At 42.3% G+C, this 24,395-nt stretch overlaps 1 protein-coding gene across 1 annotated transcript in view; it reads right to left on the reverse strand.

Moving 5' to 3' along the window:
* The window catches only part of LOC109910936 (receptor tyrosine-protein kinase erbB-4-like), a 690,251-nt gene that overhangs the window by 194,028 nt on the left and 471,828 nt on the right, over nt 1–24,395 (reverse strand). The window contains exon 18 of the mRNA XM_048598686.1: nt 14,471–14,495. Within this exon, the coding sequence (XP_048454643.1) occupies nt 14,471–14,495 (25 nt within the window). The remainder of the gene's footprint in view (nt 1–14,470; nt 14,496–24,395) is intronic.

A 24,395-nucleotide genomic window follows, 5' to 3' on the forward strand; every position in this document is an offset into this window, starting at 1 on the left:
ATGATCTTTCAGCCAGGCTTCCATACATCTGCCTGATGAAGTCAGTAATGACCTGAAAGGACAGGTGCAAGCTGTGCAGACAATCACATGAATCTTCTTTATAGACATCAGTGACATTACCCTGAAATTAACAGTGCCTCTCAGAAATTGAATTTGACAAACTGCAGTACAGTCAGAGTAAATAGTACATAAACTCAAGGTCAGAGAGAGCAAAACATATTCAAACTCAAACCAGAGTGACTGATTGTTTATAGTTCCAGTGAAGTTTCAAATTCTTTCAGTTGGAATTCAAAATAAGAAGGGAAGTTAAGTGCATCTTTCTGAAGAGTTTGAGGCAAAGGGGCCTGGGGGAAAAGCCATGTCGAATCAAGATAACAAGGTCGACAGTCAGTTCATGGCTAAGTATCTGCACTGTGAGGTTTTGCTCACTCCCTCCAAGATTGCACTGTCCGTTCTCATACCTGCCCAATGTAACAGACACTGACCTTCTCCGTAATGGCAAGGCCGGTGTCATATAGAAACCTCTTTGACTACTTGGCTACTCAGGAGTGAAGGATCAAAGCCCACTGAAGTTCAACCAAAATGTAATGTTCAGGAAAGGTTAAGTCACAATCAACTAAAAATAGTATTTAGAGTGATGTTTCAATTTTTAGCAACCTGTCAAATGTAAGAGGAAGGAAACATTTGGAGACATCTTAAGGTCCTGACAAAGAGTGGACAGGATAGAAAATGTTATGACCAGCCATGGCATCAGTCAACTGCAGTGGGGAACAGAGTAGTTTTAGGTATCTGGAGCTTTGGAGAACAATCAAGCAAAATTGAAAAAGGTGCACTAATTACAGGCAGGCTAGAAAGATTTGAGTGTGAGAAATAAGGTTTAGACCTTTAACATGGGCTACTGCTGCAGACTTGCAAGTGCTGCCACTAGTGACAGCATCCATCACATTTAACTTGCAGCAATATCCCTTGCACACTTGGAATCTTACAGCACAGAAAGTCATTCAGCTCATTCTGCCTTTGCAAGTGTGATCCATTGAGTCTCACCCTGCCAGCTCTTTCCATATTTCCCTGAAATTTTGTTTTCATAAAACCTAGGCACACACCAATCATAGAATCCCAACAGTATGGCCTCCTTCCACTCAGCCCATTGAGTCTCTATAGACCCTCCGAACAGCATCCCACCAGACACATCCTCTTACCCTATCCCTGTAACCCTGCATTTCTCATGGCTAAACCACCTAGCCTGTGCATCCCTAGGCACAATGGGAAATTTAGTATGGCCAACCCACCTAACTGGCACAACTTTGGATTGAGGGAGGAAACCAGAACACCCAGAGGAAACCCACGCAGGCACAGGGAGAACGTGCAAATTCCACATAGACAGTTGCCCAAGGCTGGAATCGAACACAAGTCCCTGGCGCCGTGAGGCAGCAGTGCTAACCACTGAGCCACCGTGCTGCCCTTCACTGTGTCACCAGATCACCATCAGTTTTTAGGTGGTCAAGTCATTGCTGAAATGAGGCAAAGGAATATGTTGATTGCTATTAATTCCCAGAAAAAGGAGATGGACTGTCAAAACTTTGAGCCTGGCATTCTTCAGGACAGATGCAAAACTACCAAATTTCAAAGTCAGTAAAGATTCACTGTCCATGAGAAAGGGGTACTGAATAGCTGGCCCCCTTTTCTTAAGCAGTATAAATTGTTACTCCCTCTGAAATTTTGCATTCTTGCATCTATCCTAATGAATACCAGACGAAAAGCTCAACAAACAGCATCGTCCTTTCTTCAGTAATGCTCAAGTTCTGGACTACCAAGTGACTAATTCCTGATTGCTTTGATTGACAGAATGCGTGTGGTAGAAATCTATGAATGATTTATTGGATAAGAGAGGCAGCCGAATATTTTATCAATAGTTTACTCTCGACAGTAAGATAAGAAATTCCACCTAAACCACGTGACATTGACAGGAAGCTATCCTTCTGAGGTCCAGTCAACAAAAACTGTTACACTTGATGGGTTACTGGCAGCTTTAAATACAGGCAATCACAGATTTTCTTCATGATTGCTCCTGCAGTATTATACAATATATGTTAAGTGATTCATTGACCAAGGATGCTTGATAGGACCCATAGTAAGTCTCATTCACAATGCTACACTCCCTCCTTAACCAAAGCTATGTACGGACAGAAATCTTCTCAGTCCTGTCCACCTCTTGGCTGGAAAAAGAATGTCTGCACCCTGGGTTGAGGACTCTTTGCTTATCAGAGGCTGTATGGTTGCTGTGACATTATGAGGGGGATATGGATGTATTTGGAAAACAACATTTAAATGCAGGTTATTAATCAGACTGTCAACGTCTCAGGACACAGAAGTGGAAAGTTAGCATCCTAATAGGGGAGGGGGAAAACTGGACAATTAAAACACTGTTGAACAGCACAAAACATAAATTGTTCACTGGAGCTGACTGATTGAGATTGTAAATAGATGTTGCACTTCTTTCTAATGTTCAGCAGCACTGCAGTGTAGCCTTTGTGAAGACTTGCAATGTATCATTTCTGGACAGCAAAGCTACAGAGCCAGGTAGTAATCATTCATGCAGTTTCCGATTAACCTTATGGCTTGGGTAAAGAGCAAGTGATGACCTTAACACTACTGGAAGGACACGCAGAGATTCCAGCACTCCATCATTTTTAGTTAGAGATGGGAATGGTCTCGGAAGCTGAATTCAGCCGCGTGCTCCTTCACAATCTTTCTATTAGACTGTATACAAGCCTCAGTTCTAGTGAATAAAAAAACATTGAAAGGCGCAACTCCCTGAATCAGCCAGCTTGTGTCGTTTGAGTGCCAAACTGACCAAGGTTAGCATTTGAACAAATTCTAAGTTGGTTCTATATTGGTAAACGTGGAATCTGTGGCCTGTCTCTGGCCCCCATCCATGTGATAAGATACCATCTTCCATTAAATGCCTTAAAAAAGGCCTTGTTGCAACACAAAAAAAAATGCTGATACCTATTCAAGCAGCAGCAGCAGAAGATCCATACTAAATGCTGAAACTACCTGTCGCCATTTGAAGACTGTTATGTACCAGTCAGACTAAGGCAACGCAAGATGAGGGCTGTACACAGCAGCTCTCTCATAGGTAAGTACCGTCTCAATTCCAGTAATAAACATAATTGGCAGTGCTGATGTGTGCTTATCAAAGACAACATGAATCCTTCCATTAAGTTCTTGGTTATAAAACAATTTCCTCAATCTATTCTTTAGAATTAAGAACGGCTCTGTTTGCTTGCCAATATTTCAAAAGTTATCGTTACTAAAGTGTGTTCCAGTATAAAAAAAGGATTAAGAGCTCTGCTACATATCGACTACACCTTCAAAACGAAGCCTGTTATAAGACTTTACTGAGACACCCCCACCCCCACCTTTTTTAATTATACAGGTAACATCTGCATCGGACAAAAAAAAAGGCAATCAGCATTGCGGCATGCTTGTTATAGACCACCCAGCCCAGCCCAGCCCAGCCCAGACCAATTCCATTCCTCCTTCTGCCTCCAGTTGTGTTCTGGACTCACAAGATGTAAACCTCTAACACCGCCTGCCAACCTCCCCACCTCGCTACGGCCCATTGCTGAAGAAGCTCCCAGCAGGGTTTGCCAGTTAAAGCCACCGATGCATTTTATACCCAGACACCAATCCAAAAAATTCAAGGTGCACCAGTGCAGTGCACCTCAAAGGAACAGATGTATATATTTGTGCAGATGGATTGACCAGATCAGTCGATGCTCGTGTTGGCTGGCAGGTTACATTATATCAGATCGTCCTTCTCCAAGGATTAATGGAGCATCAATGTCACGGACTCCTGCTCCCTTGGATCCTCACTTCCCCTCTCCCAGTGACGAGAGAATTTCAGAAGTCATTGCACTTTGATCCATGAATGTAACCTTCCAGGGCATCTTATTGAAGGGCAGTATGAAAGGTCAATCCCAAAAAGCTACATTTTTGGCATTTCCACAGGAATCCTTCATTTTGCTGGTTATAACCATATTGCTTTGAAAACAGGTGCCGTTTAGGAAAAGGCCAAACGGACCAGGATTCAATTCTAGCAAATAGAACTTTCCTTCCATTCAGACACCAGTACTATTGCCTCAGACATACTCCTTCTAAGTCAATATTCAGGATACAAGTTTGTGGTTTGATGAGGAAATCCAGCGGGGCCGGACTCCTGAGTGCTGTGAGGGTTACACCACTGTATTCCGCTGTCCGTATGAAGGCAGTACAGTTCCTGGCTTTAATGAGAACTCTGAGAGATACTCTGGGTTCTCTGCTACAATAGGCTTGATGCGTCCATTCTGCTTGTAAAAAAACTTGGTGCCGTACTCCTGCAGATACTCAGGGTTGTGCATGGCGGTTTTGGGAGGGTAACTGTGGTTCCAGTAGTCAGGATTGTCAAAGGCCTTATCAACATTTTCCGAAATGGCGATCTTATCCTGCAGGTACTCTGGGTTCTCGACCATGTTGACGAAAGTGTTGAGATAGAGGGGCTCATTCACATACTCATCCTCGGTGGTCTGTTGCCCCTCTGGAACGTTGTGGTACTCTGGGTTGTCCAAAGCGTGGACATCACCATTCTTCCGAAGAGTAACAAATGGGTTCTCTTCCACTGGGTTCAGGTATTCTGTGGACAAACCAATGACACAGTTACAACACAGTTATATTCTCAGAGAAAAGAATCTCAATAGCACCTTTCCCATCCTCAAAGTTCTATACAGACAATGAAGCCTTTGAAACATTGTCACAGCAGCCAACTTTTACATAGCAAACTCCACAAGCAACCGCGAGGTGATGACCTGATACTCTGGTTTAGTGTCTGATGGACAAATCTCTGTTTAACAGCTCAACTGAGGGATGACACCTTCAAAAGTGCATTTCCCTTAGTAATGCACTGGAGAGTTTAGATTTTGTGATGTTTCTGGAGTGGGATTTGAACCTATAATGTAGGACTCAAGATAATCTGAGACTGAGGGACACATATTCTGTTCGAGAAAGATGAAAGAAGATCATCGGCCTAATGGTGCTCAATCACAGTGATGTTCCCAGCTCAGCACCTCCAGACTGTCGGAATTTATTCCAGACATTCACTAGCCTCTTCATTGTTTCCATTTGAAATAGATGATTTGTTTTTATTCCTTACTGGTTTATTCACAATCTCTGACAGAACTATAATATGAAATGTAAAATCCAACTCAGAGACTTTACATTCAACGTCCAGCATGGAAACAAACCATTCAACAACCACCTGCATTTACTTAGCACCTTTAATAGAATAAAACCTCACCAAGTACTTCACATGTGTATTACTGGTGGATAATGCTGGAGAGATTGATATTGGGACAGTTGTACAAGAGGTCAGAATAGCAGAAGCATGGTAATTTGAGAGAGTTGTACAACTGGAAAAGGTTACTGAGATAAGGAATGGTAAGGCCATGGGACTTGAAAGCGTGGATGAGAGTTTTAAAATTGAGATGCTGAAAGTCAGTAAACACAGGCAGGATTGGCAAACAATACCTGGAGCGAGATAGCAGCAGAGTTTCTGATGACCTTGTGTTTATGCAGAAGAGGGACCATACAGGAGTATGTTCAAAAGTCCAGTCCAAATGAAATTAAGGTATAGATTGGGCCTCAGCAGCAGATGAACAGAGTTGACATTGGGCAATATAACTAAGATGGAAATGGGCGATCTTAATGATAGATATTCTGTAAATATTCTGTCTCAACTTCAGACAGTGTTTAGGGTCTGGGTTGGAAGTGACGGCTAGGGAACAAGTTGTATGACGCAGGCAAAGAGACTAGCTTTGGTACTTCCAGTTATATTGTTGGAGGGTATTTCTCCTTGTCCAGCATTGACTGTCAATTCAGCAAATCAGCCCAACATGTCTCTGCTGGCGGCCTGCTTCACTTAACATCACCTCACCCTATCATCATATCCTTCTACTCCTTTCCCATTCATCTGTTTATCTAACTTCACCATACAGGATCCAAGGCATTTTGTCTCATTTACTCCAGATGGTGGTGAGGTCCGCAGTCTAACCACTGGGAGAACATAAGAACATACGAGCTAGGAGCAGGAGTAGGCCATCTGGCCCCTCGAGCCTGCCCTGCCATTTAATAAGATCATGACTGATCTTTTTGAGACTCAGCTCCACTTACCCACCCACTCACCATAACCCTTAATTCCTTTACTGTTCAAAAATTTATCTAGCCTTGCCTTAAAAACTACCTCAGCGAGGTAGCTTCAACTGCTTCACTGGGCAGGGAATTCCACAGATTCACAACTCTTTGGGTGAAGAAGTTCCTCCTGACCTCAGTCCTACATCTGCTTCCCTTTATTTTGAGGCGATGCCCTCTAGTCCCAGTTTCACCTGCTAGCGGAAACAACCTCCCTGCCTCCATCTTATCTATTCCCTTCATAATCTTATATGTTCCTATAAGATCTCCCCTCATTCTTCTGAATTCCAATGAGTATAATCCCAGTCTACTCAGTCTCTCCTCATAATCCAACCCTCTTAACCGAGTGAATCTCCTCTGCACCCCCTCCAGTGCTAGTATATCTCTTCTCTAGTAAGGAGACCAAAACTGCACACAGTACTCCAGGTGTGGCCTCACCAGGACCCTATACAGCTGCAGCATAGCCTCCCTGTTTTTAAACTCCATCCCTCTAGCAATGGCAGACAAAGTTCCATTTGCCTTTTTAATCTGCTGCACCTGCAATCCTACTTTTAGCGATTCATGCACAAGGACATCCAAGTCCCTCTGCACAGCAGCGTGCTGCAATTTTTTACCATTTAAAACATAGTCCATTTTGCTGTTATTCCTACCAAAATGGATGACCTCACACTTATCAACATTGTACTCCATCTGCCAGACCTTTGCCCACTCACTTAGACTATCTATATCCCTCTGCAGACTTTCAGTGTCTTCTGCACGCTTTGTTCTACCACTCACCTTAGTGTCATCTGCAAATTTTGACACACCACACTTAGTCCCCAACTCCAAATCATCTATGTAAATTGTAAACAATTGCGGTCCCAACACTGATCCCTGAGGCACACCACTAGCCACTGACCGCCAATCAGAAAAACACCCATTTACCCCTATTCTTTGCTTTCTACTGGTCAACCAATCCTCTATCCATGCCAATACATTACCTGTAATGGTAAAGTAATGGGAGTAAAGACATTTCTTCTGAATTTCCTCACTGAACTTGTTACTATGCTGTTTTTAATGCATTCTAGTCTTCCGGACAAGTGGAAACACTTGCTCCACGTCTATCCTATTGAACTCTGGCATAAAGTCAGATTGTGGCACATTATTGAGACAGAAGACTAGGTTAGGCAATTCACATTGTATCTTAAAATGACATTTGTTATAAAATACAAGACTGCAATTTGATGCTTATATGACAGTAATAAATTGCAAATCTAGATAAACCCTGAAAAAAAAGGTAGTACTTCTTTGTAATACAGAATCGGAGATTTAAATTATATGCGTTCCAGAAATAACATTTTCAAAAAGGAAATAATATCCATAAAATATGAAAGTGATCTTGATCCCGAAGCAAATGAGACTTGAGATTCAGAATACCTCTAAAAGGAATTATGTTCAGATACAGTAAATGTTTGGGTTGTTTAACTCTTGATTGTTATATGGAAAGTGTTTATTTGATTCACGATAGACCACACCTCTTTGATTTTCTATATTTGGAGAAAGGACTACCTTTATAACGAAGATCACTGTTGAACTCTGAAATGATTTGACCTGTTCTTGGAAAACTGGTAAAAATAATGTTGGTCTACCTTCTTTTCACAAAGTACAGCTTCAAGCAAGATAACAAAACTTGGGAGCTAATATTCATCTATCTGATCATGGTTTTAATTGTCAGAGTTGAATTGTAGGTTTATGTAGCAGTACAAGAGAAAAAGCTGTAGAAAATTGTTCTTTAGACATGCGTCTTTGTCAGCATTTCACTGCTGTGAAGGATGTCATATACATTATTTTTGCATGCTAGTCTTGACGCTGTTAGCAAAGAGATGAATTCCTCGTCTTTGTATGTGGTTTTATGCAGTAGGAGCTAGTGCTCAATGAACATTATAACATTCAGGGAACAGACAGTTGGAAGGGGTTTTGACATTTGAGTGTTCGAAAATATTAGTTACATTCAGTACTGCCTTGGAACAAAGGCGGGGCTGGTTGCAAAGTCTCTGTAGGGCATTCAAAAACAGTTCAGGGGTCACTAGGGAGCAATTTCTGAAGTCACAGGTAGTTGGAGAAGATGACAGATAGAGCAGGCTCAATGCAGAAAGGAATGGTTAGGCTATGCTGCTGAGCATAGTTTCTGATGAACTTGTGTTTGTGCAGAAGATGGACCATACAGGAGTGTGTTGGAAAGTCCAGTCCAAATGAAATTAAGGCATAGATTGGGCCTCAGCAGCAGATGTACAGAGGTGACATTGGCCAATGTAACTAAGTGCTGTGATCAAGACATTCGCAGATGACAAAAATTCATTTGTTAGTAAATAGTGAGAAAGGTAGTTACAAACTGCAGGAGGATATCAACGGACTGATCAACTGAATGGAGCAGTAGCAAGTGGAATCAACCAGAAATGTGTGAGGGAATTCAAAGGGAAGACCTAACAAGACAAGACATTATGAATGGTGGGGCCCAGGAAAGTACTGAAGATTAGAGAAATCTTGGGGTCTATATCCACAGATCACTGAAGATAATAGGGAAGGTAGGTAAGGTGATTAAGAAGGTTTATGGGATACTTGCCTTTATTAGCTCAGGCACATAATACCAGAGAAGGATAGTTATGTTGGAACAATATAAAATGTTGGCTAGACCACAGCTGGAGTGCTGCATTCAGTTCTGGTCTTGGCGCTATTACAATCACATCTGTACTGTAGACAGAGGGTGCAGATGAGATTTACCAGGATGCTGCCTGAGCTAGAGTATTGAGCTGTGGGAAAGATTGGATAGACTGGGATTGTTTTCTTTGGAACATCGGAGACCAACAGGGACTTGATATAAGTGTATAAGATAATGAGGAGCATTGTTAGGGTAAATAGGAAGGCACTGTTTCCATCAGTGGAGGGGTCAGTAACCAGGGAAGTAGATTTAAGCTAACAGCTAGAAGGCTAAGAAGGGATTTAAAGAGAATTTCTTTTATTCAGTGGGCTGTGGGATTCTGGAACTCACCACCTGAAAGTGTAGTTGAGTCACAAACTCGTGTAACATTTGAGCAGTATTTAGATCTTCACTTGTTTTGCTATAGTCCCCAAGATTAATGGCCAGGAGCTGGAAAATAGCATTTGTGCAGTCAGATCTTTGTTGACCAAACTGACACAATAAGCCAAATGGCCTCCTTATGTGCAGTGAGCGTCTACAAGTCATTTTATCGTTTTGCACAATCTTAAATCCTTTCTCTGTCAATAATCTCCAGAGGCTGGAGTGAGTAAGTTTCATTTATCGTAATCTATTATTTTTTGTTGACTAGAGAAACCTGACCAGATAGTGTCCAACACTAAACCAGATATATCATCTGTGACCCTTGGATTTGACCATATCATCAACCCAGTTAAATTGAACATTTGTAGCAATCAGTGCAGAAGGGGGGCTAGAAAGGAATTGGCACTCTACCATGTCCCCCAACCTCGGTTGAACCACATTTGTTTGATCTTTGTCCATTTACTGAAATGTGACTTGAGTCTAAAATTCCTAGTTTATTACCATGCCACGTGATCGTTATTCCTTCAACAGATCACTTCCCAACTTTCTCTATTGGAAAGCCTGTTCAGTCTTGCCTGTCTGTTATAATCCCTCATTTTCAGTCTTGGTCTTGTAAACCTTTATTTCACAGTTCCTCTATATCATTTTGTTAATATAGAGGCCTTAGCTGAATGCAGTTTCCCCACAAGTTTATCAGAACTTCTCGAGCAATCAACTCGAGAGCTTTACATTTTATATGGCTCTGTTAACCTCTGGATACTTTTAATGATCTGTGAATTCCTAGCCTTAAACCCTTTTAGGTTACTGCCTCAGTAATGAACACAACTGGTGTGAAACAAGCTGCTATTGTCACTTCAGGATTATTTTTGGAAGCTCTGCATTGTTAAACAACAAATCCTAGAGTCTACACAACTTCAGGGTAAAACAAAAAAGACAACACGTATGACAAATTGCAAAGTAGAACATTTTTCACAGGAGATTACTGACCTGCGCGTGACAGTTTGACCTTGGCATCTGCCTTGGATGGTCTTGCAAGTGTTCGCTCCTCCTGGGTGGTACCCACTCGCTCACTAACCCCTGCAAAAAGTTCAGAATGTTATAATTCATATATCCGTGTGGTGTCAGTGCACCATACTTGTAAACGTATTGCTCCTGCTTCATTTCCTTGGTGCCCATCTATTTCTGACTAAGCCTTGGGCACAGAATTAATCACAGAGCCACAGAGATATGCATTTGTATAGCACTTTGAATATAGTAAAACACAGAGGGAGCATTGTCACACATACTGAGACAGGTGATGTAAACACAGTGGTAGTGTTCTCTTGCATAGTAGGGGCCAAATATAACGCGCAACGATAAGCAGAACATCAGCCTCAGATACGATATCAAATGTCTACTGCTCTCCGATATCTCTTTATTTTTTCTAATTGAGAACTTGTAAATTTTCAAAAATGAGCTGGAGAAGAATACAGATGCTGCCACTTTGCCCAGAAGCTGCTTCAACTTTCTGCCATGGGCTTGTTGGCAGGTCTGGTTTGTCTCGTGTATCACTTCATAGCTGCTGCCCCTCCCAGAGTGTCGAACAGCAGATGCACGGAAGCGCAAAAGGCCTCAAAAACTAGACAACGTGGGCTGTTAACAAACTCAATGTTTTGTTCATTACTCACTTCAAAATTCTAGGCAGCATGCCAATCCTTACAACCACTCACCACTCCATGATTTTGGAGATGGGTCATTAAATGGTGGGGAAAATGTCCAAAATAATTTGTAGCAATAAAATCTGACCCAATGAGTGCAAGACAATGTAAAGACAGTGTGAAGGCTCATTCTCCCAGTATGTCTGTGTGACACTGTAAATACAACATGAAGGTTTAATCTATGTTTGTGTATGTGACAGTGGAAACACACTGTGTAGGTTTACTCTGTGTGGTGTGAGTGTGACAATGTAAACACAGCATGAATGCTCGCTCTCTCACGGTGTGTGAGTGCAAACATAGTGTGTAGGTTCACCCTCTCACTATGTATGTGACAGTGTGAACACAGCATGAATGTTCACACTTTGTGTGTGTGTGTGTGTGTGTGTGAGAGAGAGAGAGAGAGAGGCAGTATGTATGTGTGTGTTTGTGAACACAGTGTGAAGGTTCAGTCTCTCTCTTTGCAGGATCGATTTGGGGGGGGAAATGCTGGTCATCTGGTTACCTCCATTTTACATTCAGAAGTGACTCTGTTCGTTAGATCTGCCCCTTCTTTGTCAGTAACGTATTCCTTGTCTGAGTTTTGGGCTTCCCTCTGTAAAATTGGAACTTCTGCTCTACGACTGCAGTCTGAAGGAAGACAGTTTGGATGTCTGCCTCCAAAATACCCCAAAACACTTCAGTACAGCTGAAGTGCAGTTAGTCTAGGAAATGTGCTACCATGTAGCAAGCCGATAAAATAGTTATGTGAAAATGTTCATGTGATGTGCACTTTCCTGCTGGTTGGAGTTTAAGTATTGGAAAAGGCAATTTATTTGGGGGTGGGGGTTGAGGGGGGATGGGGGGTTGTGAAGGGAGAGAAAGAGAACTGTTCCTGAAACTCCACACTTCCAAAGGTTAGAACCATGATTCCACTAGTGCAGTATATTTTTGTTCATGTTCATGTTATAAAGGAAGATTAGGAGAACAAAGGTGACAAATGCACGTTCTGTGGTTAATTTAAGCTGATCTGTATGTTTCCCAGCCGTGGTGCTTTGTGATTGCTGTCTGCCTTTCAAAGGTTGTGATCTGTGCATTTTGAACTCTGAATTACTCATTGAAATGGCCACCACAGTCAGTTCAAGAACAATTACTGATGGGCAGGAATTGGTTGGGGTTTGGAGATGTTGATGAGGCCCTTAAGTGGACATTAATTGATGAGACAGAAAGGTTAGTCAGGGCTCTTCCTGCCTGTCCCACCCCCACCCCCCAAGAACTTAATGAAGGTGAAGGTGGGAATGTTGTGTGCTCCCAAGCCATCACCCTTCAGCCTGATCAAAAGCTTCTTTCATACCAAATGTGCAAAGAGGGATTCCTCCCATTAACACGATTTCTCCCTTCACGGATGCTGCCAGAGCTGCTGAATATTTCCAGCTTTTTCAGTTTATATTGTAAAATTCTTCCAATGGCTTTCCCACCCACATTTCCCCTCAATGTTGTTTGCTATTTACATGAATGACCTGAATGTGAAAGTACAAGGCATGATTAGTAAGTTTGCGGCTGATACAAAATTAGGAGTTGATAGTGAGGAAGGTTATCAAAAATTACAGAGGGATCTTGATCAGATGGGGAAGTGGGCTGAGGATTGGCAAATGCAATTCAATACAGATAAGTGTCAGGTGTTGCACTTTGGAAAGTCAAACCAAGGTAGGACTTATACTGTAAATGGTAAAGTCCTGAGGAATGTTGTGGAACAAAGGGACCTAGAGGTACAAGTACATAGTTCGCTGAAAACGATGTCACAGATGGACAGGGTGGCGAGGAAAGCGTTTAGCATGCTGGCCTTCATCGGTCAAGGCACTGAGTACAGGAGTTGGGACGTTATATTACAGTTGTATAAGTCATTGGTGAGGCCACACTTGGAATATTGTGTACAGTTTTGGTCACCCTGTTATAAGAAAGACATAGTTAAAATGGAAAGTATGCAAAGAAGATTTACGAGGATGTTGCCAAGATTAGTAGGCCTAAGTTATAGGGAGACGTTGGCCAGGATAGGACTTTATTCCTTGGAATATAGGAGATTGAGGGGTGACCTTATTGAGGTGTATAAAATCATGAGGGGCATAGATAGGATGAATGAATATAGACTTTTTCCCAGGTACAGGGAATTGAAAACTAGAGAGCAGAGGTTTAAGGTGAGAGGGGAAAGATTTAAGAAGGACCTGAGGGGGCAACTTCTTCACACAGAGAGTGGTGTGTATATGGAATAGGCTGCCACAGAAAGTAGTTGAGGCAGGTACAACAGCAATATTTATAAAACATTTGGATAGGTACATGGATAGGAAGGGTTTAGAGGAATATGGACCAAATGCAGGCAATTGGAACTAGCTGAGTGGGCACTATGGTCAGCATGGACCAGTTTGGGCCGAAGGGCCTGTTTCCATGCTGCATTACTCTATGACTCTATAATGGTGCAGCTATTCCTGATCACAAGAGAGACAATAGAGTTTCCCTCCTACCAATTACATTGGTGGTTGACTTAGATAAGTCTTACTCTTCCTATTTATGTTATGGAATCATCCTCCAGGCATTTTTTCTGGGTTAATAAGTTTGCTTCAGTCAGGAATTTGCTATGTGTTCTGTCATTGAGCTCAGCAGAAACTCTGTTGAAACAGACTCTGCTGCAAATCCAGCGCTGCCTTCATATCGCTGGCTGGCGCAGTGCTCCCGACGGGCATCTCTTCCTCTATTCCCCTCCCTATTTGCTGAACTTGCCTTTTGCCTTTTTATCCTGAATGGGAGTCATGTAGCCATCCTCATCCAGCTCACTCCTCTGCCCGTGCTCTGACAGGAAGACCGTAGGGTCTGCGCTGTACCGCTGGGTGGCACTGTCCTCCCTCGGGCGTGGCACCTGCTTCCTCAGCGTCCCGTTGCAACAGGCGTCATCGAAGACCTCCAGCGATGAGGCAGCACCCTGGTCCTCCAGTGTGGCAGAGCTGGCACAGGTGGGCGGCCGGCTGTGCAGGGACATCCCTTCCTCTGGTCCGAAGAGACAATCGCGGTACACAAACTGATTCTGTGACAACAAAAGGGAAACAGTGAGAGCAGCTCGCATCAATTTTGCATTTCTGTGCACCTCTGTGTGTGTATGTGTGCGTGTGTGGGTGGAGGGGGGGAGGTTGTCATAAAACATCCGGGGAGACTTGAATCAAAGAAGCTCTAAGGAATATTTTCAAAGAGGAATGGGAGGGAGCCGTGCACTTCTTGGTGCCAGCTTCAATTAGATATTAGCTGATTTGTCCCTGCGAATGCAATCACTCAACAACCCTGGATACCTTGAAATTGAAATTTTCAATTGCCCCCAGTTTCCTTTACAAGGGTAAGGAATTGCGGATTTCCACTGTGAAGAAATGCAGCCTGCCATCTACTCTGCCATGTCCTCTGAGAACCTTGCATGTTTCAATAACGTCACTTCTTATTCTTCAATATTCCAACAAGTACAGGCCCAATGTACTCAACAGCTCCTCATACGATAGTCCCTCCATAACTGGTATCAGCCTGGTGAGCCTTTTCTGGATTGCCTCCAATGCCAGTATATTTTGCCTTGGATTAAAAATTGTGGTTTTAACTGTGGTCCAGCTGTGGTCTGACTAGTGACTTGTATAATCTTAGCAAAACCTCTCTACTTTTATACTCCATTCCCTTTGAAATAAAGGCCATCATTCCATTTGCCTTCATTATAATCAGCTGAACTTGGATATTAGCTTAGAGATTGTAGGAACTGCAGATGCTGGAGAATCTGAGATAACAAGGTGCAGAGCTGGATGAACACAACAGGCCAAGCAGCATCAGAGGAGCAGGAAAGCTGATGTTAAGGGTCTAGGCCCGAAATGTCAGCCTTCCTGCTCCTCTGATGCTGCTTGGCCTGCTGTGTTCATCCAACTCTACACCTTTTTATCTTGGATATTAGCTTTTTGTGATTCAAGGACGAGGCTTCCCAAATCTCTCTGTTCTATGGCTTTTTGAAGTTTTTCTACATTTAAATAATATTCAGCTTCTGTATTTTCCTGCCAGAGTGCATAACCTCACATTTCCCGACATTACATTGCATCTGCCAAGTTTTTACTCACTCACGTAACCTGTCTATAACACTCTGCAGATTCTTTGTGTCGTTCTCGCCACTCACCTTCCCATCTATTTGCAAACATGGCTCTCGTACATTCACTTTCTTCACCCAAGTCATGAATGTAATGGTCCCCTTCACTGGTCTCCTTGGCACTCTATTAGTTACAGGTTACCTGATAATGCACCTCTTATCACAACCCTTTATTTTATATTAGTTAGCCAGTGCTCTAATGCATGTTAATACATTACACCAACAGCCTGGGCCCTTATCTTATTAAGTAAACTAATGTGTGGTACCTTATCAGATGCCTTCTGAAAATGCAAAGATATAACATCCACTGGTTCCCCTTCATCTATCCTGTTTGGTATCTCCTCAAAGACTTCTACTAAATTTGTCACACATGATTTCCCCTTCATGAGACCATGTTCAGTCTGATCATATGATGTAATTCTAAATGTTCTGTTATTACATTCTCTATAACAGACTCTAACATTTTCCCAATAACAAATGTTAACCTAACTAGCCTATAGATACGTGTCTTTTTTTGTCTCATTTCCTTTTTGAATAAGACTGTTACATTAGCACTTTTTGAATCCATTTCTGGGAGGTCTCTTGTGCCCTCTTTCGAGAAGACAGAACCAAAGTCTGTGTTCAATTCTTCTCCCATTTTTGTTTTCCTCATTATAATTTTCTCTGTTTATGACTGTAAGGGACCTACATTTGTCTTTACTAATCCTTTTAGCTTCACATACTTACAGAAGCTTTTTCAGTCAGTTTCTATCTTCCCTTCCATTTTACTCTCATATTCCATTTCTCCCCCGATCTAACTTTTTGTCCTCTTTCACTGAATTCTATAATTCTCCCAATCCTCAGGCTTGCTGCTTTTTCTAGCAATTTTAAATGTCTCTTCTTTGGACCTAATACTATGCATAATTTATTTGTTAGCCATGATTGTGCCACCTTTCCTATTTTAATTTTGTACCAGACAAGAATAAATAAATACCATTATTTACACACATTTTTAAAAATATTAGTCATTGCCTATCCACTGTCAACCCCTCCAGTAAGGCTCCCCAATCCATCCTTGCCAATTAGCATGTCATACTCTCATACTTAACATCTCTGTAAGCACATAAAGAAATACAGAAACAGAAGCAGGAATAGGCCATTCGGTCCTTTAAGCCTGTTCCACCAAACAATAATGGCTGATCCTCTATTTTGATGCCATATTACTACTTCCACCTCACACCATTTGATGCCTTTGAAACCAAAAACATATCTCTTTCTTGATGATATTTAGTTTGTCTAAATCAGAACCATGTATATCTATTTCTGCTAATTCATCTACTTTATTGCAAATGCTCAGTGCATTAAGACACAAAGCCTTTAGACTTGTCTTTTTAACTTTGCTATAAACTTAGTTTTATGAGATTATTTGAAAAAAACGGTAAGCCCTTCTAAAAATATATAAAGAGGAGAAGAGTCAAGTAGTGACCCTGGTGCCTTGGAGGAATTAGTAATGGAAACAAAAGGAATGAAATGCACTGGGACCATTATCCTAAGATGAGTCATGACTTCATTCAGTGGCAGAGCAGGCTCAAGGAATCAAATAGCATAAACTTGCTCCTATTTCTTCATACATGTCATGAGCAAATTCTGGACCTTGCAGGCTAGTCAACTGAAGGCATGAGCAGTCACGGCTTAGTGATGGAAAATGGAGATATGCAAGTGACTGGAATTGGAGGGGCAAAAAGATCTCAAAGGGTTGTAGAGCTGGATGAGGTTTCAATGAAAACCAAGTTGCATTGATGAAACACTGTGAGAGTATGAGGTGCCAATTGGCAAGGATGGATTGGGGAACTTTACTAAAGAGTCTGACAGTGGATAGGCAATGGCTAATATTTTAAAAAATATGCATAAATAACGACATGAATTCATTCTTGTCTGGTACAAAAATAAGAGGAAAGGTGGCTCAACCATGGCTTACAAATAAATTATGAACAGTCTTAGATCCCTGACCTGCCTCATAAGAACCGCCCTGTGAGTAAAAGTTCCACAAAAACCTAACACACAATGCTCAGAATCAGAGTCTACAGAAATGGACAGCACTGAAGTCTTTTCTGGTCCAAAATGAATATAACCAAGTAACACTTGACTAGAATGGGACTGCACATAGCAACTGCTGCATGGAGCTGGAAGAGCTGTGCATTGCTAGGACTGTGGATTTAGTGGAGACATTGGGAATAATACAGTTGGCAGCATGATCACAGCCAGAGCCTCTCTAGTTGTTAGTCCGCTGATCATTCTCCATTGATGGAAATTACAAACAATTCCTCCCATTTTTACATCTTAAACTTAATGAGAGTGAAACCGGCCTGTGCAGGCATGACATTGAATACATTGAATCAATGAAATTGAATACAGAGTGATTTTTTTGTTTCTTTCATGGGATGTAGGTGTTGCTGGCTGGGCCAGCATTTATCGTTTACTCTCTTAATTACCCTTGAGAAGGTGGGACCCTTGAGAAGGCGGGGAGAACTGTCTCCTTGAAATGTGGCAGTCTGGTGAAATAGATACACCCAAGATGCTACTAGAGATGGAGGTTGCAGGATTTTGATCTAGGGACAGTCAAAGAATGGCGATAGAATTCCAAGTCAGGATGACGTGCACTTTGAACAGGAACGTACAAGTGTTGTCATTTGTTTGCTAGGTGGTAGAGGTCATGGTTTTGAGTGCAGTCAAAGGATTCTTGGTGAGGGGTGACTGACAGCCAGTTGATGCTACAGCCTGTTTTGCATGTCCTGACCCTTCCTAATTTTATCCCACAATGTCTTTAAGCAATTCAACTGCTGGCCATCGAAACATTTGTTCTCTTGAGAACTTGTGGAACTTGCAGGCCACGGCTCTAATGCTGGAATGAAGAGGAGAAGACTCAGTTGCTGTATGTGCCTCCTGTCTCATCTCGACTAAGAAAGAATAGGGCTAGTCTGCGAGCCACATCTACCCGGTCTTTGGTCACCTTCAAATAGATCAGTCTATAAATAATGTTTAAATGTGGTCAGTGTATTGAGTATAGCAGTTGGGAGGTCATGTTGCAGCTATACAGGACATTGGTTAGGCCACTTTTGGAATACTGCATGCAGTTCTGGTCTCCCTGCTACAGGAAAGATGTTGTGAAACTTGAATGGGTTCAGAAAAGATTTTCAAGGATGTTGCCAGGGTTGGAGGGTTTGAGCTAAAGGGAGAGGCTGATTAGACTGGGGCTACTTTTCCTGGAGAATTGAAAGCTGAGGAGTGACCTTACGGAAGTTTCTAAAACCATGAAGGGCATGGATAGGGTGAATAGTCTAGGTCTTTTCCTCAGAGTTGGGGAGTCCAAAACTAGAGTTTAAGGTGAGACAGGAAAGATATAAAAGGGATCTAAGGGGCAACTTTTTCACACAGAGGGTGGTGCATGTATGGAATGAGCTGCCAGAGGAGGTGGAGCAGGTACAACTATGACATTTAAAAGGCATCTGGACAGGTACATAAATGTGAAAGGTTTAGAGGGATATAGGCCAAATGCTGGAAAATGGGACTAGATTCATTTAGAATATCTGGTCAGCATGGACGAGTTGGACCAAAGGGTCTGTTTCCGTGTGTCCTTCTCTATGACTCTCTGACTCTAAGTTAGAATCGGGTCAGAGGGGTATTTTTTTGCTGAATACTGAGCTCTGAAAATGGGTAATGGGGATATGATCAAGTGAAAATAAGGATATACTAGAGATATTGAAACATGACTTTATACCAGTATTTCCACTAGAAGAAAAGATCAGCGTCATGGAAATTCTGAAGGAAATTATAAGTAAATCAGGCACAAGAACTCACCAAAATTAATCCAAACAAAATGACAATATGAAAAAAAAAGTACAAATCTCCAGCACTAGACATTTCCCATTCCAGGATTTTAAAAGAAATAGGTGAGAATATTGCAGATGTCCTAACCATAACCTTCCAAAGTTCCCTTGATTCAAAACTGCTCCTTTTGATTAGAAATTTGTGTATGTCATTTAAGTAAAGATTAAGAGGGAAGACAGAATTATTGACCAGTTAGCCTAACATCTGTTGTCAGGAAATTACTAGTGTCCATAGATGAGGACAGGGGTGACTGAACACTTTGAAAATTTTCACTTGTTCATAAACAGCCAGTATGGGTTTGTAAAGGTTGACAAACTCCACTGATGCTTTTGAAGATGTGGCTAAAGGAGTGAGTGAGCAGGATGTGGCTCTTTCAGTAAAAGTGTACTGAAAAATCACTTATTGGTTAGCAAATGTGCCAGTTTCAAAGGACATTCTGTACTCAAAAGAGATTCATCTGCTCCATTTCATTTCAGTAAAGCGTGTCAGAGCAAAATGCTCACTTGGGTGTTAGGTTTTTAATATAGTGCCATTCATTGCTCTTGTCACGTGTGTATTTTGAATATTCTCCCTTTCTTGACATCTGATTGTACGTTTGCAAATTAAGGATTTAAATATGCACAGCTTTCAAATACTCTAAATCTGAATCAAAGGCTTGATGAGATAGCAGTCTGTAATCCTATGGGCCGTCAGTCATTTGGACTTTCAGAGGGTATTTGACAAAGTCACTTATAAAAGATGTAGTTGAAGCTGAAGACAAATTATTGACCTGGTTAGGAAATTACTGAGTGTCAGGAGTCACAGAGTAAGAGTAATGTGCAGACACTCTCATCGACAGGATGTGACTAGGGGATGTCAGTGCCTTAACTATTCACTGTACTTATTAATAATGACTTGGATAATGGGATAGAGGGCCATTTATCCAAATTGGTTGATAGGTGACAGAGAAAGCTGGCATTACATGCAGTGTAGATGGCAACATAGCATTGCTCAGAGATAGTGATAGGTTAAGTGGATGGGTAAAACTGTGTCAAATTAATTTCAATGTAGGCATATGTGAGAACCCATTTTCAACCTAAAAAGGACAGAACAGGGTACTTTATTAATAGTAAAACAGCGGAGGTCCAAGAGACGCAGAAGTCCAGGTGCATTGATCATAAAAATGACATGAACATGTCTAGAAAATAATCATAACTGCAAATGGAATTCCAGAATTTCAATCAAGAGGACTAAAATACAAGGGGATAGAGGTCATGCTTTAGCTACATAAAGCCCTGGGTAGCCCACACCTAGAGTTAATATAGTTCTACCCACAGCACATGGATTGCAGCTGTTCAAGAAAGCAGCTCGTCACCACCTTCTCAAGGGCTACTAGGGACAGGCAATAAATGCTGGCCAACCAGCAATGCCCACATTTGAGGAATGAAAAAAAAAAATCACCTGGGAATGGACATAGTAGCTTTGAAAAAATGTGCAATCTAAGTGTGCTGCTGCAATGACACTTTAACTTCAAGGCTTAAATTAGGAGGAGCGATTTCACAAATGAGAAACATATTCCCAGGAATCTAGAAGGTTAAGAGGGGTCATTTCACCAAAATTTTCAAGGTTTTAGGAGAATCATATGAAGTAGTGCAAGATGGACTGTTTGGTTGGGAAGTCCCTGGACTTTCTGGAATAGCTGTAATAGGCTGTATAGGAGTAGCTGTATAGCAAATAAGAGACAGCCACTTCATTCAGGAATTAAGTTATGAAGAACTGAAAAAGTTTGGAACTATTTTCTGTTAATGGCAAGTGACGTGAGATCAATTATTAAATTTAAACTTGGGACTGAAAGACTTTTGTTACAAGATATTAAAGGATATGGTGCAAAGGGGAACACTCCAAGTATCAGTGTGAAGACCACTGCATTTCTTAATATACGTTAATGACTTTGGTGTCTAAATCACAATCTAAAATTTGTAAATGACACAAAACTTTGAAGTAAGGTGAACTGTGAGGGGTTTTGTGATAGACTTCAACAAGTCGTAGATAAAATATGGTTAGAGACATAAAAGCTGCAGATGCCAGAATGCAAGGTAGACAAACAGAAGGCTGGAAGAACACAGCAAGCCAGGCAGCATCTGGGGGAAAGGAGAAGTCAACGTTTCAGGTATTATCCTTCTTCAGGGCCCAGAATGTTGACTTCTCCTTTCCTCCAGATGCTGCCATAAAATAAGAACTGCTAGATTTTGGTAGGAAGAGTGAGGAGCGATAATATAATCCAAAACATAAGAGTACAAAAAGGGGCGTAGGAACAGAACACCCACTGTGCACAAAGCATGTAAGGCAGAAGAACAAGTTGAGAAAGTGGTTAAAAAGAAATGGGATCCTGAGCTTCATAGCTAGAAGTATAGAGTACAAAAGCAAGGAAGTTATAATGAATCTTTGTACAATACTGGAATAGTGTCTCCAATTCCGAGCCCTGCCCCTTTGGAGGGATGGGAAGGCTTTCCAGAGGGTTCAGAAATGATTTCTGAGAATGATTCCAGGAATACATTCTTCAGTTACTTGGTTGGATTGGAGAAGCTGGGGTTGTTCTCCTCAGAGATTCAATGGAGCTGTTCAAAGTTATGTAAGGTCTGGACTTCGTAGTTAGAGAATTAGTTCCTACTGGTGCAAAGGTCAAGAACTAAACATTACAGAAGTGATTAGTGAAAGAAGCAACAAAGTTCTGATGACATTCTGGAGTGACTGACATGGAAGGGTGGTGCCTGGTGAAGCTTTAATCATAGCTTTAAGCAAGGGAATGGGATAAGTACCTGAAGAGAAAATGTTTTCAGGGATATGGGGAAAGATTGGGGAACTAGTGTTGGTAAACTGCTCTTGCTGAAAGCTAGCATGAGCTTGACAGGCCAAACAGCCTCCTTCTGGGCTGTAACTATTCGATGATTCTACACACAGATTCTATATGGAGCTAGGTTTCACAGCAGGTATAATCTGATTGAACCATGGAATCATTTTGAGGAGCTGAATAGATTATTTCTGTTTCTATCCATTAGCCAGTGATCTCCTCAGTCTACAACTCTCCAAGCTGTTATCCTCCTGAGCTTAAGTGGTGCAAAGACCTGATGATTAAGTTAGACTTACTAAGGATTTGCCGTCTGCAAAGAATCTCATTCACAAGAACATAAGATCACAAAAATTAGGACCAGGAAAAGCTCTTCGAGAAAACCTACCCTGCTATCATTAGGGCAGCATCATGATTCAATGGTTAGCACTACTGCCTCACAGCGCCAGGGACTCGGGTTCAATTCTACCCTCGGCAAGTGTCTGTGTGGAGTTTGCGCATTCTCCCCGTGTCTGCGTGGGTTTCCTCTGGCTGCTCTGGTTTCCTCCCACAGTCCAAAGATGTGCAGGTTAGGTGGATTGGCCATGCTTGATTGCCTGAGTGACCAGGGATGTGTGAGTGGGTGGGTTTTCCATGGGAAATCCAGGATTACACGGATGGAGTGGGTCTCAGTGGGATGGTCTTCGGTTGATTGGTCTGGACTCGATGGGCTGAATGGCCTGCTTCCACACTTTAAGGATTCTATGTTCTGATAAGATCTGGGTATATCCCTAACACCAGTTTCCTATCTGTCCCTCCACCCCAATAATCCTTGTCGATCAAAAATCTAACCCAGCCTTGAACATATTCAGCAAGCCAGCCCCCACTGATGCCTGTGCAAGAGATTCCAGAGGCAAAACAAAACTGCTTAGACAAATGAGATACCAAGGTGTAGAGCTGGATGAACACAGCAGGCCAAGCAGCATCAGAAGAGCAGGAAGGCTGACATTTCGGGCCTAGACTCTTCTTCAGAAACGGTCTTTTCTGAAGAAGGGTCTAGGCCCGAAACATCAGCCTTCCTGCTCCTTTCATCCAGCTCTACACCTTGGTATCTCAGATTCTCCAGCATCTGCAGTTCCTACTATCTCTGCTTAGACAAATGATTGCTTCACATCACCACCTTAAATGAGAGATCCTTAATTTGTAAACACTTTCCCCTTGTTCTAGATATAACACAGTGTGGAGCTGGAGGAAAACAGTAGGCCAGGCAGCATCAGAAAGTCTGAAGGAGGGTCGCAAACCGAAATGTCAGTTTTCCTGCTCCTCTGATGCTGCATAGCCTGCTGTGTTCCTCCAGCTCCACACTGTTATCTCTGACTCCAGTGTTGGCAGTTCTTACTATCTCCCCTAGTTCTAGATTCCCTGACAAGGGGAAGCATCCTCTCAACATGTTGCATTTAATTGAGAACATTTCAAATCCCCAGAATGACCCAAAACATTTTACAGCCAATTAAGTACTTTGTTAAAGTGTAGTCACTGGTCTAATTCAGGGAACTCGGCAGACAGTTCATGTTCAGTAACATCCTGTACACGATGAGATAATGAGATGATGTGTTTTCATGGGAATGTTTAAGGGATAAGTATTAGCCAGGATAACGCCCCTGCCCTTCTTCCAAATATGCCCCAGGATCTTTCAAGTCCAACTAAGGTGGTGAATAAGAACATGGTTTACCAGCTCATCCGAAAGGCGGCACACCCCTGACAGTGTAGCACCTTCTTGGTCCTGCACAGGAGTGTCAGACTGTACACTGTGCTCAGGTCAGTGAAGAAGGTCTTTTGCATTTTGATACAGAGATGAGAATCGTGGCTGTGGTGAGCAGCTTGTGGGTGAGCTCCTGTGGCAGCAGCAAGTATTGATGCATCTGGCCTCTTGACACATTTGTTTTCGAACTGTCAGTCAGCCAATGCAGTCACGTGGTGTGAAAGATTTGGCATTGCGTGAACCCTGACCCACTTCTCTCTCATCTGCCCCCAGCCCCACCAATACAGCAATATGCCACTCATCAGTAGGACTCAGGTTTCCACCAGGGCCACGTACCCACCAAAACATGTGCCAGGAAGGAATGAATGCCTTCGGAGAAAACAGTGAAGGGAGGAAAGATTGGGAAGGGATTCGGTTGATTGGAAGTTAGCATAAACTGGGAATTGTTTTTAAAGAAAAACAAATTCCTACTGCAATTATAGAGCACCTTTCAGGGAAGCGGCATGGTGGCTCAGTGATTAGCACTGCTGCCTCAAAGTAACAGGGGCCTGGGTTTGATTCCACCCTCAGGCAACTGTCTGTGTGGAGTTTGCACATTCTCTCCGTGTCTGCATGGGTTTCACCGGGTGCTCCAGTTCACTCCCACAGTCCGAACATGTGCAGGTGTATTGGCCATGCTAAATTGCCCATAGTGTTAAGGGGTGTGTAGATTAGATGTGTTAGCCATGGGAAATGCAGGGTTACAGGGAAAGGATAGGGGGATGGGTCTGGGTGGGATGCTTTTTGGAGGGTCGGTGTGGACTTGTTGGACCAAAGGGCCTGTTTTCACACTGTGGGGATTCTATGAT

This window comes from Rhincodon typus, chromosome 7, assembly GCF_021869965.1.
Source record: "Rhincodon typus isolate 14 chromosome 7, sRhiTyp1.1, whole genome shotgun sequence".
In the NCBI taxonomy this organism is placed as follows: domain Eukaryota; kingdom Metazoa; phylum Chordata; class Chondrichthyes; order Orectolobiformes; family Rhincodontidae; genus Rhincodon; species Rhincodon typus.